Genomic DNA, 18,978 nt, shown 5'->3' on the forward strand with positions numbered 1-18,978 from the left:
TATATATGCATATTGAAAAGAAAAATGTTTCGCTCTTTAAATGCCAGAATAGATTGCACCTATCTTCACGCCCCCATGAACGACGGATCCTTTACTGCTACACATACCATCGCCGTTAGAAAAACTAATTTCTTTCATACATCTATTTACTTCACTCAAACTCTTAAGACAAAAGGCAACAACCGTATAAATCATAAACCACACAAACAATGGGCACCAACACGGCATCTACACGGGCACTCGTCCTCTTCTTCCACTAGTTATATCTATATCCACTAACGCTGGTAACTAAACAATCTCCAGGGTCTATCCAGTTAAGACATATTATCTGCCACCTGAGAGTTGAGAAGCGGAAATGATAGAATCAGAAGTCGGCTTAAATGTTGCTACCGGCATTTTCGCGGGTAGGTTTGGCAGTGGCGCCTCAAACCGCAGCACGTTGACAGCTTGCTTGATGGATGGCCTTAGGTTGAGGTCAGGGTGGGCGCACCAGAGCCCAACTACCATCACACACTCCATCTCACGGTCATGGAACACCGTGCCGAGCCGCACATCTGCTGCATCAAGGATCCTTCCACCTCCCAGTGAATCCCATACCCATTGTACAAGGTGAATTACGTCCTTGGTTTCTTCACAAGCTACCGCTGGCTGCTTTCCACAAGCGATCTCGAGGAGAACCACACCAAAGCTATAGACATCAGACTCGGCGCTGGTCTTTCCTGTGACCATACACTCAGGGTCCATGTAGCCCAGTGTTCCTGCAAGACCTGTCGTGTATGGTGCTCGTCCGTGGTCCACGAGCCGCGCCAAACCAAAATCACCAAGCTTTGCATGGAATGACGCATCGAGCATGATGTTGCTTGGCTTGATGTCCCGGTGCAGAACACATTGCTCCCAGTCCCGATGTAGATACACGAGTGCAGATCCTAAATCGAGCACTATCTCATGCCTATAAATAGCAGTAAACAAAAAAATCATTAATTTGGAGACACAAGGTGATAACCATTCATGAATATACAAAGTGGCATATGAAATGAGCACTAAAAAAGCTAGCAAATGTAACGTAATTACCTGAGTGGCCACGATAATATAGTGTTTGAACTGTAAAGATGGGTGTCGAGGCTGCCGTTGAGCATAATATCGTAGACAAGCAAGAGCTCGTCGCCACAATGGCACCAGCCAATGAGTTGCACGAGGTTCCGATGCCTCAACTGGCTTATGATCTTCACCTCGGAGATGTACTCCTTCCTTCCTTGCTTGGAGCTCTTGGACACCTTTTTTATAGCTACCTCAACTTTTAGCTCCTTCAAAAATCCTTTGTACACCGATCCGAATCCTCCTTCCCCCAGCTTCTTCTCATCTGAGAAATTGTCGGTGGCAATGGCAAGATCGCTGTAGAGAAACCGCTTTGGCCCAGTCCTTTTCTCGAAGTCGTCTTCTAATGGATCATTGTCAAAAGCATCTACCTTTTCCTCTCTGGCCATGCGGTTTAGCCTCCGCCGTATAAAAAACCAAATCAAGAGATTCATGGTGATAATAACCATGGCAACTGAACTAGCATACGCGCCAGCCATCAGTTGTGTCCTTGTACCGGTTTGGTGGGAAGAAAGTGGTGTAGCTTCTGATTCATCAAATTATGCATTTATCAGATGACACATAATGTATGATTTATGTTGGATAATGGAGATGAGAGATGTGAGAACTCGTTAGTTGACTTAGATTCTCTTATATGTAATGTAAGTCGATAGTGTTGGTCGTGTAAACATTTTCGATACGTTTTATGCTCGGCAATGGCAGTGAGAGAGTAGATTGCCTTTTTTTCCTCAAAGAAAAGGTCCTCTACAAATAAATAGAGATTTTCTTATATCTAGAGCCAATAATGCTACAGCGACAGACATTTACGGGGTTTTACGAGGTGTGTTTGAGCTGGCAAATTGTCATTGGACAAAGGGGAGGGAGGGGCCCCACCCATCTGAAACTTAGGAGGGGAGGGGGGGCAGTTAGGAAGGAGTCCGTAGAAGCCTGTATGGCCCGTATATCTATCATATTTTATCTACAGTGGTACAGAGGCTGTAGTGGAACTATCGCTCTAATTGATGCAGTGTGGCGCACTTAGCGGGGTCGATTGGTATGTTTGCCCTGGAAGGAGTGCGTGCCGACCTTATCTTGGTCGTCTCCAGTGGCGGATCCAGGACCCAGGCCGGGGGGGGGGGGGGGGGGGGGCTGGGCCCCGGGCGTGAGAGTGATTTACTTCGTTGACTGTAGCTTAGTTCGCACTATAGCGGCATGGGGCCCTGGGCTTGGCCCAATCCTGGGTCCGCCCCTGGTCGTCTCTGGTTGACTATGGTGACAAGAGGGATATTATCCCTTCATTAAATCTGTGGCTACGGAAGAAGCCAACTTAGTAATGGGTATTAAATTTATTCTTGTAATTTTTTTGACCTTCGTCCGAAATTACTTGTCACAGAAATATAATAAAATGGTTTATTTAGAATTAAAATACGTCTAGATACAAGTATTTCCGGACGGAGGGTGTAGTTATCTATGCTATGCACAATTCACAAACCCCCTTGGTGTCTTACATCAACTTCAATAATAATTCAATAATAAAGGCTGCTAAATCTATGATAATTTGGGTATGGAAAAAGTCGGAAATAGCGCAAACCTTCGGCAGGTGGTGGCTGTGCAAGTGGTGGTGGAATGGTAATTTTGAGGTCCTCACCGATGCTGTACGCCACGTAGCAGCTGTAGCCTTTCACGCCACCTTTGATGTTGTCGGGGCGCACATCCGAGAGGGCTGCCACGAATTCCGTAAGACACCTGCTGCACTCGCTGGCGTTGAGGTCCCTGGTGCACTGCGCCAGCCCGTGCATCATCTGCGAGGCCCCGTTCACCATGCACGGCACGCTCCCGTTGGCGAACCGCAGAGGCGAACGCGAGGCCTCCCACGCGAGCCGGGTGATGAGGTCCCACCTGGTGGCGTTCATGCTGGCCGGGTCGGCGACGTGGGAGTCCAGCGACGTGTTGAAGGCGATGCTGAGGTCGGCGACGGAGACGAAGGCCCGGTTGGAGTAGCGGAGGATGCACGCGTCGTAGGCGCCCTTCATCTCCCGGCTGTACCGGCACGATAGCTGTATCCCGGCGGCCGCCGTGTAGAGGCAGTCGTGGCACGCGGTCCAGCTGCTGTCCGCGTAGCACCCCATGAGGCCGAACACCTCGTCGGGCGCTTCGCCGGCCGTGCCGGCGTAGAAGCCACGGTTGCTGATGGCGCGCCACGGGAGGTCGCCGAACAGTGCGAGAAGGTTGAACCGGTACTGGCTGTCCTCCGCGTAGTTGTCCGTGGTCGAGCAGTAAGGATAGAGCGGGAAGTACGTCTGCCCCTCTGCTTCTACAGCGACGTCGGCAACGGCGAGGAGCAGCAGCAGGAGGAGGAGAAGGCGCCGTGGAGCCATGGCTATCGATCGCGTAGCAGCTGCAGCTAGCTCTGTACCCAAGGCTCGCAGCGCCTAACTAGGTATATAGTGATACTATATGTCACTGCATCGTACGTGATTCGTGGGTCGCAAGCTGACCTTTAAAATCTGACGCATGTGAATGGCGGGCAGGCGGCCGGCCAGCCTATCCGAGGAGAAGAAATGCGAGAGCCCGCCACGTGTCTCCAAAGGCAGATCGGCCGGAGCTACCTCAACTTTTCTGTTGTGGAGCTACTTCTAGTTGAACTGTTTACTTTGACGAGGCCCTGCAGTGGGAGAGTAATTCGTATTCTCCATATCCGTCGAAAAATATGGCTCATATTAGATTTTGAAGTCAAACTAGCAAGGTGGCCTGCGAAAATTCACGGCCAATGTCTTAGATTTTGTTATGTTTCCGTATTGAAGAACAGGGGGGAAAGGGAAAGTTGCTGTGATAAAAAAAAAGGAAAAAATTGGTAGCAAAATTCCTTGTAATTTGCTGTTAGAACATTTTGCTAACTGGTATATACATTTTTTTTCAGAAATGGAGGAGGACCCCCGGCCTCTGCATCTGGACGATGCATGCAGCCGCTTTATTAATTATTCACACAAGACCTTACAAAGTCATACTACAGTAAGACTGAAGCCACCGTCTAGGCAACAAAAGTGTCGCTACTCCTATCCAATTGATGAAGGGATGCTGATAGTCTGGGCCTAATACTAAACAGACCTCGCAGCCAAACCTAACATCTAGGACCTGAGGTCGCAACCAGGACGCCTGCCGGGTATGGGCACCCACCAGTCCGGCGTGCTCCTCAACAAGGACGCCTGCCGGGTATGAGGCCGCCGCAGCCACCTGCCACCAATCCATCTTCAGAGCTGTACTGCTGCATCTGCCTTGCCCGGTCTAGCTGCCGCCGACGCCACCACGACGCCAGACAGCGTCACCCTCCTGCGCGAGTCCATCTCCGCTCATCAGGCGCCGAGTCTCCATTGCGCCACGCCGCCGAGATCCGCCGTCATCAATGAACAAGATGAAATACCGCTCCTCCTCTTGTCCCCTCCAACCAGCACTTGCTCCAAAACGATGCCCCCGGGAGGGAGAACGACACCGAAGGCACCGTCATCGTCCGATCCAGTAGACCCAGATCTAGGGCTTCCCCCGGAACTTCCCGATCAGGTTGACGTGACCTGCAACGACGATGCCTCCAGAAGGGAACGACACCCGAGACGCCGCCATCGTCCGCCAAGACCGCAGTCAGGCGCGATTTTCACCGGAAGCCACGTCTTCCCGACCTCGAGGCTGGCTGGAACCGAGCGGAACCTCGCCACGAAGACGTACGTCGCCATCGGTACTCCGGCAGAGATCCGGCATCTCCTCACCGGCCCCTCCACGTGCCGCCGGTCGGCGGAAGGCCTCCCCGCGACGGATCCAATCGGGGAGTTGGATCCGCAGTCACCATCGTCTCCATCCTGACTAGAACAACCCACCCCGCCAGATGGGGCGCTGCCACCACCGCTGTCCATCCAGGGCCGCCGCTCCGCCGGCTATGGTGCCCCGGCCACCGCCGCACGGCCTGGGGTCGCCGCCCCAGCCGCCGCCTTCGGATCGCATGAGAGGAGCCGCCCCTGCCACCTCAGATAAGATCCACCGCGTCCACCCGCCCAGATGCCTTCGGCACCGGGCCCGCCGCCACCGCGGCCCACGAAGGCGGCAGCGGCGGCAGGAGGAGGCGCTAGAGGGTGCTGGCGGCGCTAGGGTTTCGGGGCCCCTGGCGTCGCCCAGGGGGAGGCGACGTGAGGTGGAGGAGAAAAAAAGGCGACGCGACGCGAGGGTGCTGACTGGTATATTGATACTGGAAAGAAAGATACAGTGGATCTAGTGGACATACAAGAGCTATATGGAGAGTTGGGCCAAACACATGATGTTGAAAACAGAGCAGCCCGGAATGATAGAAAAAGGCTTGAAGTGTCCCATCAAAACACGTGCCAGCAGTTTGGAGAGGGAGATAAAGGTATATATACCTTCAGTAAACCAGCCCTAGGGCATCTTTATTTCCTCCCCTCCCCAAACAGGAGGCGAAGGCGGGGGCGGTTAGTGCTGGAGGCGAGGACGAGGGAAAGGGAGTAGATCATGGTGACATTCCGACGGCTGGGAGGCAAGGTAATTGGCAGAACAGACCGGGGGATCTTCGCAGGGAAATAGACCGGTAGATCGATAGGGAAGAGGGGGATTTGCTCAAGGTCATGGCGGATATGGAAGGCAGGATGATCGGAGCTATGATCGTTTTAATGGCAAGAGAAATGAAGGAGGGTTTAGAGGGAATTTCTCTGCTGGATCTAGTAGTAACAATACTGGTGGTTCTGTAGCTCAGGGGAGGAATAATGGGAGTTCTTTAGATAATGGACAAGGTGGACAAAGCTCGAGGAACTCTCCTACAGATGTGGCAAATTTTGCAGGAAAAACCCAGCAGGAAAAACAACAGGGGATGGCCACCATGCATGGTGGTGGAGGTACACAATTGGAGGCATGCAACAAATGCCAATACAGTTTACACCTATGCCTTCCACAATTTCGCTCACTTGATGCCTGTGGGACAGGGATTGTGATATGTCAGATAATGTTTGATATTTTCATGCTATTATATTATAAATTTTGTATGATTTATATGCCATTTTATATTGTATTTATATACTAACCTATGAACTTAGTGCCCAATGCCAGATTCTGTTTTTTGCTTATTTCTTGGTTTTATAGAAAATTCATACCAAACGAAGTCCAAACACGATAAAACTTTAATTTGATTTTTTCTGGACCAGAAGGGACCATGGAAACTTGGGGGGGGGGGGGGGGGGGGGGCTGTCGTCAGCTCGTGTCGTGAGATGTTTGGTCAAGTCCTATAACGAGCGAGGGGGGAGAGCTACGAGAGGGCCACAAGCTCATAGGGCACGCGGGGAGGGTGCGCCCCTGAGCTTGTCGGCCCCACAGAGGTCCTCTTGACCTAATTCCTGTGCTATAAATTCAGAAATATTCGGAAATTCCCAGAGTGAGACCCGAAGCAATTATTCCGCCGTCGCAAATCTATGTTCTTCCGCGATCCCATATGGAGGCCTTCACTGGTACTTTGCCGAAGGGGAAATCAATCACGAAGGGCTTCTACATCAACTTTGCTGCGGCCCCGTTGATGTGTGGGTAGTTCTCAGTTGACCCATGAGTCCATAGTAGTAGCGAGATGTTTCTCGCACTGTGTGGTTACCAACAGCACCACTTCGGCATCTCCATGGAATCAGTGCCAGTGGCACTAGATTTACAGCTCTGACTTTAGGATTGTTGTCTGGCGACCATGCTGCTCCGACAACATCTGCACCGAGCTCGACATCGGATGAAGGATTTCTCGGACCACAAGCGCTCTAATCGATCTTTTGCCTTCGGTGACTGGGTTTCTTGCGGGTCTAGCCATACATCCAAACATCTCCGGCGTGTCACACCAATGCCAAGTTGGTCTTCCGCTATTTCACACCATGCCCAAGTCTTGGCGCCTGTCATGAATCAAGTCTACCATTTGCAGTTGCTGGAGCACGCGAATATCCATCCACTGTTTCATATCTCCCAATTGCCCACCGGAGTGTCGCCGTCATGTACCGTGCATCAGGAGTTGCCGCACCCGGAGGACATGGACCTGCCAGTACAAGTTTCTTAGTACACCCTGTAGCACTGCCAATGTACTCGCCATCATACACACATCGAAGAAGTATTGGTGTAGTGGCCAGGGCTCCCGCCATCGCCAGAGACATGGGAGAATGAATAGGAGCTTCGCACTCGTTTCCCTCATGTCGTGGCTTGGGGTAAATCCTGGTAATGGAGAGGGGAATGTCATGGGCCAGGGCCAAACTACCCAGCCCATCAGGCTCGCCCAACACTCTAAGAGAACAAAGCAGCCGTCCACGCTGTTTCGAAGTCGGGGACTACTTAAACCCCTAGTGCACAAACATAGGAACTCACTCATAAGTTTATCAATTTTATTTTTTGAAGTCTAGTGAAACAGAATCACATTATTGACGAGTTTATACGATTTGTTACATTTTTTAAGACAATCTCGTGAAACCTTTATTAAAAATGTTACAATGTTTACATGGACAAAAGTTACATCACTCGGGTTGCCTAACTAAACATGGCGGCCAACATCGAAAGTAAGAGCATGCTTCGCTAAATTGTGAGCCTCAGTATGCGAGCTCCTAAACTCGTGACTAAAAATGCAACTAGTAAAAAGATTAGAACGATCTATGATTTCCCGAATAATCGTGACATAAATTGCTGCACATCTTTGCTTGATGTCATCGACGATAGTTTTGCAATGTGAGGCAATACAAATTCTCTGTTCATAGAGATCATCTGCTAAAGTTAGCGCTTCCCGGACTGCGAGGGCTTCAAGTGTGGTTGGATCCAAAATTCCCAAACAGGTGATCGTCGAGGCTTCAATATAATTTCCCTGTGAATCCCTGCACACCCCACCAACGACTCCTACCGATGCGTTCCTAGTTAGAGCAGCATCCACATTAATTGTCTTCATATCCTCAGGTGGTGCAATCCACTGATTCTTTTTTTTTTGCGGGGTACAATCCATCGATTCTGTCTAGCCGGGGTGCCTGGTCCTCTACCGTGTGCTGGTTTTGCCAAAGCTTGTAGATCATCTATGAAAGAAATCACTCGCAAAAAAAATGAAATGATAAAAACATTTGTAGCAAAAGGCGTCTGAATATGTGTTAGTACATGGGAGAATTGTGGCAACCAGGGCTGGTTCGGGCCTGGAGTTCTGTTCGCCCGTTTAAGAAAATTAGGTCAGGCCTGGTCCCCTAAGAAGGATCTGTTGCGCATGGCCTCAGAAGCGGAAGCCCCACGACCTTCTTACCTCGCGGGCCAGAGCTCCCCAAAGGGATGTGTGCCTATCTATCTCCTCTTCCTTTCATCTCACTGCGCTGTACTTCGAAAACCGTAAGCCGGCCACTAGCAAGATTGGATCTTGGTCAACAGTCTTTTGATTCTTCGAACCAGACAAAGTCAGGAATAGAGATAGAGAGAGCCGTTCCACATCGCATCACACCACATGGCAGGGGCTCCATTTGCAAGATACTATAGTTGCTATATTATAATACATAACATAATGGTACGTTCGTGCATCCCGCTGACAGCTTGCTGTCCAGTACTCCAGTGGACATAATAATAAGAGAGAAAGATCTGCTTGTGGATAAGAGAGCAGACGAGCAAGCCCTTTTGGCTCTCCGGCTTCACGGAGCATAAACTTTTCGAAAATCCAATAATCAACTTCTAAAGTTGCAAACAAATCTGAAAATAAATGCATAAGTACTTCTAGATGCACATTAGATGTGACTAAAATTTCGTTATGAAATACATTTTGATGTGAGCTGTACAGAAAGACAAAATCATGAACCTTTATACTAGTGAATAGTACATGTGTTAGAAATACAGGATTTTTTTTATTTTTATGTAGCTTGCACGAAAATATATTTTGCCTTTATAGACAAGTAGTATAACTCTATAGGCATATGTGTACTTTTTTCCAGTTTCTTTTAAGCCTAAATTTTTATTTTTATTTTTTTTAATTTCAGGCTCCATTAGCATTTTTCAAACACAGTAATACTACTACTCTTCAGAGTATAGCTAGCCTACTCCTAACATAGTGGTGCATATCTCTTGTGATATCATTCATAATCGAGGGAGGAAGATACCGACAGTCGAGGAGAGATCGCGCACGGCCAAGTGGCGCCCCGCCAGAATATTTGCACATGGAGCGTGTTACGCATGGATTGAAAACTGCTTAATTAATGAAATGCTGCCTCCCCTAGATCTCTCCCATATCCTTCCCTTTTTAAACCCTACCCTCCCAACTCACGAGTACACACTTGAGCTTGAGTAGCAGCAGTTGCACTAGCTAGCTACCTAGCTAAGGGTGCAGCAGCTCAGTCGCGATGGCTCACGCCCTGGGCATCCACTCACTTCTCCTCCTCCTCCTCCTCCTGGCCTCTTCGGCGGCGTCTACCGACATCGTACTTGGCCAGAAGGCCGGCGCGGCTGTGGAGGCACGGCCAGGACCGGGGAAGTACGCAGTGATCATGGATGCCGGCAGCACTGGCACCCGCGTCCACGTCTTCAGGTTCGACAAGAGGATGGAGCTCGTCGACGTTGGCGGCGACATTGAGGTCTTCGCCACGGTATGTATACATTACGCACAATTGCACATCCAGTCAGCCGTTCATGTGTTCATCTACACTAGTATGTTCTTGTTGCCTTAATTATCCCGTAATTTGTTGGCGCAGGTGAATCCGGGACTGAGCTCGTACGCCGGACGGCCACAGGACGCTGCCAACTCCATCATGCCTCTGCTTGAGAAGGCCAACACCGCTGTGCCTCGGTCACTCATGAAGAGAACACCCATTAAACTTGGGGTGCGTCCGTCCATTCAATTCCAAGTTTAACTTAAGACAAAGCTAATATGTGAAGTAAAAAATCAGAGGGAGTACTTGTATTGTTTTCTCCTCTGGGCCAACAAAATTGAAATAATGTGCAGGCGACGGCTGGACTCAGACTCATAGGAGACGAGCAGGCGGAGCAAATTCTTGAAGCGGTAAATAATTATTTTGATCACTTAATTAGAGGCTAACTGTATATTTTGATTATTTTTGCTAGTCTCGTTTTAACAGCTGTCAAAATCTGAAATGGACTTGCTAAAATCTAAAACATAACCGATTCCTAAAATACAGGTCAGGAGTGTTGTCCACACCAAGAGCAAGTTTCAGTACAATCCTAGTTGGATCAATGTGCTCGAGGGATCTCAGGAAGGATCTTACTTATGGGTATATACTACTGTACATGAAATTCATATAGTAGTATTACATACAGTACTCTGTATTAATTCACACAAATTAATAGCATATGCTAGAAAAATAAATAAATGTTGCAAATTGTAGGTTGCGCTAAACTATCTGTTGGATAAATTGGGAGGAGAGTACGCCAAGACAGTAGGTGTGATTGACCTTGGAGGTGGGTCCGTGCAAATGGCATATGCCATTTCTGCAGATGCTGCTGCTGCCGCTCCCGTGGTTAAGGATCAGTACGTTACGAAAGAGTATCTCAAAGGAAGAGATTACAACGTATATGCTCACAGGTTAGTCGTTGGACCCTCAGAATATCCTTGGTTATTTTACTTACATCAAGATTAAATGTTACAAGGCCCTATGGTAGCTCCCAAAATTAATTGATACCTTGATCAATGGTAAAAAATTTAATTAAAAAGGGTTGCAGGCACTCTGTTTAAAAACAATAGATGTGTGATAAATACTAGTGGGGCAAGCGGCATGAGAGGAATATACAAAGTCGAACTTTCAATTGATCCATCAGATCTGGAATCAAACAAGATTGATCGTCCTTATATTTGGTTGGCAAATTTAAATACAAGATAGATCCTGATTTTAAGCATATATCTATTTTAGAATATAGAGAGGTGCAAAAATGTGTTGCAGGCACTCAGTTTAAAAACAATAGATGTGTGATAAATACTAGTGGGGCGAACGGCATGAGAAGAATATACAAAGTTAAACTTTCATTTGATCCATAAGATCTGGAGATCTGGAATCAAACAAGATTGATCATCCTTATATTTGGTTGGGAAATCTAAATACAAGATAGATCCTCATTTTAAGCAGATATCTATTTTAAAATAGAGAGGTGTAAAAATGTGTAGAACCAACTATTACTCCTTTTGCAGGAATATGTAAAACCAGTTATAGGTGTATTAAATCACTAATAATGATAGATAGTGAGTACAGATAGTACAAAACCAGAATCAGAACTAATAACATGTACTCCATCGTTCCCAAAATGAGTGACTCAACTTTGCACAAACTTTAAAGTTAGTGCAAAGCTGAGTCACTTATTTTGGGACGGAGAGAGTATTATGCATACTCATTTAAATGAAAATATATATTATGCATACTAGTGGAAGATGTGTGGTATATTATGAAGTTCCACACCAAATCAAAATGGTTTCAGAGTAGGGGTTGACGGTCTCGCACCTATGCAGCCTAATGCAATAAACAGAAAAGTTTTAGAATTCTATCGGGCTAAAATAGGAAAAAAAAACAGGAAATAGACTATTGAAATTATGTTGTGTCGACCAATAAAAAATAGAACCATTCAAATTAAAAAAATTGCGAAAAACTTTGAAGCTAATGAAAATATAAAACAAATGACTGGATGCAGTTAAAAGCTAGCCAGAAGCTGCTCTATGTAGCCAAAGTAAGAATGATCCAAAAAAACAATGTTTTCATTAATGTTCATACTTTTTTCATAAACTTATATCAAACACTATGAGTTATGAAAAATCTAATATGCACTATAATTTGGCATAGAGGGAGTATTTTGCTTGCATTATTTGACTACTTGAATTTAAGCTACTAGATTCATCAATAACTTATTTGTGCTAATGGAAAATTTAATGGTGTTTCCATTTCAGCTACTTGCACTACGGCGCAATGGCTGCTCGAGGAGAGATCTTCAAGGCAAAGAATGGACCAGTCAGCTACTGCATGCTGCGTGGATTCATTGGTAATTCAAACTACACATGCATGAACACCTTCCTACTTTGGTTGAGTAAGTTCGTAATCAAGGATAGCTCCATCTGATATATACATATTTACCCTTGAAGGTAAATACACCTACAACGGAGATAAGTACGACGCCATTGCATCACCAACAGGAGCAGCATATGACAAGTGCAAAGAGGATGTGACCAAGGCACTAAAATTGAGTGCACCCTGTGAAGCGAAGAACTGCACCTTCAATGGCGTGTGGAATGGCGGCGGCGGTGCTGGCCAGGCCGACCTCTATGCCGCCTCCAGTTTCTACTACATGGCATCAAGGGTGAGCCACTGGCTAATTTAATTTCAAAACATCTTTGTGAGAATAACTAATAAACTGTTGTATTTGTTTTTCGATAAAAAACTGTTGTATTTGTGTCTCTCTTTCTGGCTGAGATAGGTTGGATTAATCGACAGTGAGGCTACCAGTGGGAAGACCACCCCTGCAGCGTACAGGGCCGCTGCCGAGAAGATTTGCACGCTGAGCCTAGAGGAAGCAAAGGCGGCATACCCAAAGGCCCGAGCCACCGACGTGCCCTACCTTTGCATGGACCTCGTCTACCAGTACTCCTTGCTTGTGGATGGGTTCGGTAAGTAGCTACATATAGTAGTCTTCAGTCCTTGCCGGTGATGGATTTTTAGTGCGTGGTTGCTAGTGTTTTCTGGCAATGTGATGATAACCAGTTGGACTTGGTTTAGCTGATATGAATCATATGGCGAGTGCAGGTTTGGAGCCAGCCAAGGAGATCACAGTGGTGGAGAAGGTGAAGCACGGGGAATACTTCATCGAAGCCAAGTGGCCCCTCGGAGAAGCTATAGAGGCTGTGTCACCCACCAAGCGGCTCCATGATGCATGATTATATTGCTAGTACCTCGCAATAAGGTGCCCGTGCCCACGCAATAAGATGGATGCATGGACGCCATCCCCAATTCTAGTTTATTTTTACTTATTCTTTTCCTTGGATAAATATTGGGTAAACGGCATAGGCATTCACACAGTACACTCATATAATGTTTACCCAAAACTAGAGTCATGATGATTGATGAAGTCACCATAAACAGATCGTTGTCAATAGAAATGTCGCCTACACCGGAAAAATAACCAGCTAAGTAGGACATACATGTGGTGTTAGATAGGGATTTGGCCTAGTGGACTGGTACCACAACCACCCTCCTTATTCGTGACCAACCAACCAATGGTTGCTTATCGTTTTATATCATCCATGGATCAACACTGTTTTATGTATATCTGTGACTTGACTCCCCATAATTTGCTGTTTCTAAAACGTGAGTTACAACATAAGCAGAACACCTCTAGCCAGGTTCAGAGAATTTCAGGTCCTTGTCCGTCAAAATGGTAAAAGTAAAATGCACATTTCTTTCTTGAACTACTCTGAATATTGTCAAATATATGGTAAAACGTGAATTAGAAACTAATAGGAATGAAGAACATATGTGTATTGCCCCCACTTGAGGCTGGTTGTAATAGGGAGTATCATATACTAGTATCATGCATATGATACTAGTGTATGATACTACCTCTCTAATGCATAGTATTATATATCAGTATCATGTACTACTTTATTTATTGTCATGCATGACACATAGTAGCATATCATTTATTATGATACGGTATCATGATATGATACTCGAGCCTCTCTTTCTTCATTTAATTTATGACACGTCATCAAAATTGCCTAGTTGGTATGCATGATACTAGCTATGATATTAGCATTACAACCAGCCTGAAGTTGGCGACCACCATCGCTTCGTACGAGGCGTGGCGGCAATGCTACGTGCTGAGTGGTGCGTGGCTCGACACCGGTTGTCGCTATTGGTGTGTTTGGGGAAGAAGATTCGGGGTGCATTAATCATCACTGGTAGGGGACTGAGCATTGGGCCGCACATGAAAACAGAAACGGTATGGCTTTTGTTAACTCTCTGCTGGCTAGGTCCCACACGTCAAAGGCACAACAAGTTGGTCCAAAATTTCTCTCAGCCAATTAAAAATAATAATCTCTCAGCCAAGAAAATGGACAACTCTGGCTCCAATTTTTCGATGCACAACTGAGAAAATTAAATTAATGTACGTTCAGAAACTTTTACATCTTTTGGGGTCATCATCATCAGTCTGACCAAGAAGATTAACTCACTCATAAGTTACTCGGAGTCATTTTGAGCTGGCAAGATTTTGACCTGATCCTTGAATGAAGATGGTTAAGGGGCCTGTTAAAGAACCTCGAATTAATGTAGCATCAAGTCACACATACATCTCCGCACCTTCTGGTTTTCACGATGCATTCATCGGCTCAAATCTTAGCTTGCTCCGGCAGGATTACATGAACGCATGGCGGGACGTGCTGTAGTTGTTGCAAAGGACGTGTGTCCTTTTTAAAGTCTTTATGAAACAACCTGAAAAACTTACAGTATAGGATTTTAGTAAAAGATATACAGGCACAATGATAAATTTATATGTTTCCAAAATGATTAAATTAACATTTTGACCAGGAAAAAATTCCAATGCCAAAATAAAAGGCGTGATGGGGTGCACGAGAACTGTACCCTACCTCAGATCAAACCCCACATCTATCTATACCTCTATATCTATATCTATATTTAAGTTAGTGCAATATTGAGTCACTTATTTTGGGACGGAGGGAGTAGCAAGATGCGTTTCGCCAGTTTTTTCATTTGTTCACCACCGAAAAGGATTTTTTTAATCCAAAGTGGTACTAAATTCTTATACGTTCGTCCGCTAGAAAAAAGACCTTTATTCCACAATTCGTAAGTGGGCCGCACGCTGTGGCCCAGCGAAGCCAGCCCACATAATTTTCTGCCCACGCAGTTGGGAAATTCTATTTTTTGCACATGCCGACGAATAGTTGGAGCTTCGCACAGGACAACCAATAATGGGCTGGCCCATTTTTCTTTGTTTCCGTGTTTTACTTCTATTTTATTCTCATCCCCTATTTATTTTTTCCCCTTACAAGTTAATTTATTTGTAGAATTTTTCATAAATTCAAAATTCTCAAAAAATGTTCAGAATTTAGAAAACATCAAATTTTCGAAAATGTTCAGAATTCCAAAATTTTGTTATTATTTTGAAAAATATTAGGAACTTGAAAAAATTTCCCATTTTTTCAATTTTTTTATTGGTTTTCAAAATTGTTCAAGATTTCTAAAATGAAAATGGCTTTTCAAAAAATGCTCCAAATTCGAAAAATATTCTACTTTTATTGAAATTTTCACAATTCAAAATAATGTTCACGTATAAAAGATATACATTTTCGAAAAATGTTATGAATTTTGAACGCATGTTCCCATTCTAAATTTTTTCACAAATTCAAAAAATGTTCATGTTTTTTATAAAAAAAGTTGGTGTTTTCAAAAAATGTTGTTGAATTTAGAAAAATGTCCCTGTTTCAAATTTTGTTCGCGTTTTTATGAAGGTGTACATAACTTTTAAAAAGTTGTTCAGTATTTAAAAAATGGTTCATGTTTCCTACAATATTTAGAAACTTTATACCTTAAAATCTCCTCGGTTGAAAGGAAAACTAGATTCAATAATTCATGGGCCTTCTCTGGTGTACAATGACATAACGAAACTCTTAAATGCCCTCGATCAATGAATGGAAAATAGTTGATTGATTCCTTCACACCCGGCGAAATCGAGAAGCTAAATGTTCATTTTTCACGTGACACAAGGTTTTGATTGCACATATAATTCTCACTAACTTTAAATGCATACTATTTTTTCTCCCGTTGTAACGCACGGGCATATGTGCTAGTGTATATGTATGAGGTTCTTGGAATTTGACTTTGCAAATTCTGAAGCTCAGCAACTTCAGTGCTCACTTTTGCTAAGATGGACGACTGCACAAGGAGGTTGCAAGAGCCCTCTGCTGCCACCAGCGAGGTGCTGCACTGGCTGGACGTGTAGCACCCCGGTTACAACACGCAACTCCTCCATCACTAGCTTCTCTGCAAGAATTTGGGCCAAAATTCTCAGTCAGTAAATTTCAGAATGCATGATGCTTTGGTCATTTCTCTCATCATAATCATTACAGGGAGCAAATATACAGGGCGACAAAAACAATTTCATTTACGCAAACAAGTCATTACTATTTTCCTATTTCCATTTTCGCTATTTCGGGGGTCAACATCAGGTCAAGCCTGAACCCTGTAGAATGCATAAGATGTGACAGTCTCCGATAAATACTGAACTAGCACAAAGGAGTAAGCCTGAACCCTGTAGACTGATTGGGTTATGAAGAAACCAACCAAAGGAGTAAATATGTTAAATACATGTTCCCTGCATGATTGCTGAAGCATGGAGTTGTGATTGCCCTCATCACTGACCAAGATAAAAGGGCGCACACCGTTGCCTTCCTGATGAGTTGCGCTCTGCTTTCTCCACCGAAGTTCATCTGCAAAAGCCCAGTCAGTTTCCACGGTCAAACTATGCTAGAGTAGAGTGCACATATACTGGATATGCCGTGTAAAATGTAAAACGAGTCCGATGAAAGAGCCAAAAATTAACTTACATACATGTCGATATGTGAAAAATAAAGATATGTTTACATGTTTCTTGGTCAGTTGGCTTGTCGTTCTCACACTTGCAGATATAACTGTAGAAAGTGTCCAAGGTTAGGCAATAATTAATCTGGACCTACTTACTGTGGATATTATAAATACTAGTCAACTGTTTCATGCTGCTTGGATAGTTGGCATGTCCTTGTCACGTGTCAGCCACCCTTGTCTGAATCGAAGTCATCTCTGGAGACTTTTCTATTTTGCCAAGAATCTCTGCAAGATTTGGCAGAGGCCAGCCTAGTTAAATTTGTCTAGACAGAACGACCTCATCAATCCCAGCCATGGAGGCTGCCATGTCTGCAGTTGCAGGTGAACTCCTAAGCCGGTTCATCTCCTTCCTGATCAACAAGTACCACTACTCCAGCCATACACAATCAGAGAAGGCGGTGGAGAGGTTGCAGCATCTTCTGATGAGAGCTTGCACCATCGTCGAGGAGGCGGACACACGATACATAACCAACTCTGGGATGATGATGCAGCTCAAGATGCTCTCGGAGGCCATGTACAGAGGATACAGCGTGATGGATACCTTGAGGTACCATACCCTCCAAGACAGTGCAGGCTTCGACGAGGTTAGCATCGACAACACATCTAGCAGCAGCTTGCATTTCACCATTCCTTTCAAGCGTTCTCGAACAATAACTCAGAAAGATGGCAAGGCCATGCGCCATGAGCCATATGATGCCTTGGAAAGATTAGAAGTCGCTGTTTCCAATATGGCAGAATTTGTTGTGCTTCTGGGTGGATGCGAGCGCATGTCTCGCAGGCCATACGACATTTATCTTTACACCGACAACTTCATGTTCGGCCGACACGCTGAAAAACAATATCTTTTGAGCTTCTTGTTGCAGCAAAACCCTCCTGGTGATGCACCGGTCGTTCTTCCGATCATAGGTGGTGCCAAAGTTGGGAAGAAAACTTTGGTTGCTCATGCATGTGGCGACGAAAGGGTTGTTTCACGCTTCTCTTCTGTTTTGCACTTGAATGGAGACAACCTATTGAGAATACTTGACCATGGAAAGACCATGTTTGGGTTGACGATGTTGGTTGTTATTGAGTTTGCTTCTGATGTCTGCGATGATGACTGGAAAAAGTTTCAATCGTTTTTCATAAGCATGGACAGAGGGAGTAAGATCATAATCATAAGTAAACTTAAAATATTAGCCCGGTTTGGATCAGTGAAACCAATTTTCCTTAAGGTTCTATCTTATGATGAGATGAGGTACCTTTTCAAGGCAATGGCATTCGGGAGCGTAGACCCCACAGAACATCCACAGCTAGTACAAATAGCAGATGAATTTGTCAAGGTGGTGCACGATGTGCGAGGTTCACTCGTCGAAATAAATGTGTTCGCGGATGTGCTGAGAAGGAATCTCCATGTTCAGTTTTGGCGTTGCGTATTGAACAAGGGGATACGATACTTTAGAAGGAACTTCTCTATATATGGTGTGCACCCAGGCATTCTTATAGAACAAGGCCATCTAGTGGACATTTCTGACTTTGCTTTGCATCCACTTAGCATGACATTGGGGGAACCACCACTTAATGTTTCAATCAAGGAGGAATCACCAAGTATTGCGTTAGGGGAACTTCTAGCAAATCCTAGTGTCAGACCAGAAGAAAACTTCACCTTAATTGCATGGAAATCAAGGATAGCGCCTCATAAATCATTCACTCATTATGTTACAAGTCTTGCTGCGGAAACATATGAAGGTAGCAAGTTGGAAGGTAGTGCCTTGCCAAGGAGGAAGCGACGAGGAGTGCCAATCTAATTTTGTTTCAGAACTCTGTGTAATGTAACTCTTGTTGTATTTCTGACACATGACAAACGGTTGTGTTTATCTATTACCATTGAACTAAAGGTATCACATATCTCAATTACTGTACAACAGACTTGTATGTTTTATCATATATCGAGCAAACCAGCACCTGCTCTTCTTAGATACCGAACAACATCATCTAAAGTGGCAGTACCTACTGGGCTATTCTCAGTAAGGTAGCTTACAGTTAAAGATAAGCTTAAGTGTGCTGGGCGCCAGTACCTCCCATAAAAGCAGTAATTTTCTAATAGAATTTGGGAAACTGAAACAATACAAATTACTGAGGCAATTTCGAAGAACGTTGCCGTCGGTGAGGCTAGTGCAGCAGCCCTTAATTCAACACCACTTCTCACTCAACCTGTGGTTTCTTATGAATACTAAAGACGCACATAACGCCCGTTGACATCCTAGCTAGGAGCAATGTTTCAGTGACCAAATTATACTGTACATTTGTGCAG

The 18,978-nt window shown here is 45.1% G+C and overlaps 3 protein-coding genes across 3 annotated transcripts; 2 read left to right on the top strand and 1 right to left on the bottom strand.

Moving 5' to 3' along the window:
- Positions 1–324: 324 nt before the first annotated feature.
- On the bottom strand, positions 325–3,452 carry LOC123048209 (L-type lectin-domain containing receptor kinase IX.1-like). Its single transcript, XM_044471357.1, has 3 exons — positions 2,666–3,452; positions 1,072–1,621; positions 325–949 (listed from the first exon to the last, which is right to left on the bottom strand). Exons 1-3 carry the CDS (start codon positions 3,450–3,452, stop codon positions 325–327), a joined length of 1,962 nt encoding a protein of 653 aa, XP_044327292.1.
- A 5,931-nt stretch (positions 3,453–9,383) lies between these two features.
- Positions 9,384–13,353, top strand: LOC123048210 (probable apyrase 3). Its single transcript, XM_044471359.1, has 9 exons — positions 9,384–9,683; positions 9,789–9,917; positions 10,040–10,096; positions 10,233–10,325; positions 10,440–10,636; positions 11,984–12,075; positions 12,176–12,390; positions 12,508–12,697; positions 12,834–13,353. Exons 1-9 carry the CDS (start codon positions 9,441–9,443, stop codon positions 12,962–12,964), a joined length of 1,347 nt encoding a protein of 448 aa, XP_044327294.1. The 5' UTR covers positions 9,384–9,440; the 3' UTR covers positions 12,965–13,353.
- Positions 13,354–16,981: 3,628 nt separating this feature from the next.
- On the top strand, positions 16,982–18,472 carry LOC123055459 (uncharacterized). The gene has a single exon (XM_044479478.1). The coding sequence runs from the start codon at positions 16,982–16,984 to the stop codon at positions 18,470–18,472; it is 1,491 nt and encodes a 496-aa protein (XP_044335413.1).
- The last annotated feature ends 506 nt before the right edge of the window (positions 18,473–18,978 follow it).

Source organism: Triticum aestivum, chromosome 2D (genome assembly GCF_018294505.1).
Source record: "Triticum aestivum cultivar Chinese Spring chromosome 2D, IWGSC CS RefSeq v2.1, whole genome shotgun sequence".
Classification (NCBI taxonomy): Eukaryota; Viridiplantae; Streptophyta; class Magnoliopsida; order Poales; family Poaceae; genus Triticum; species Triticum aestivum.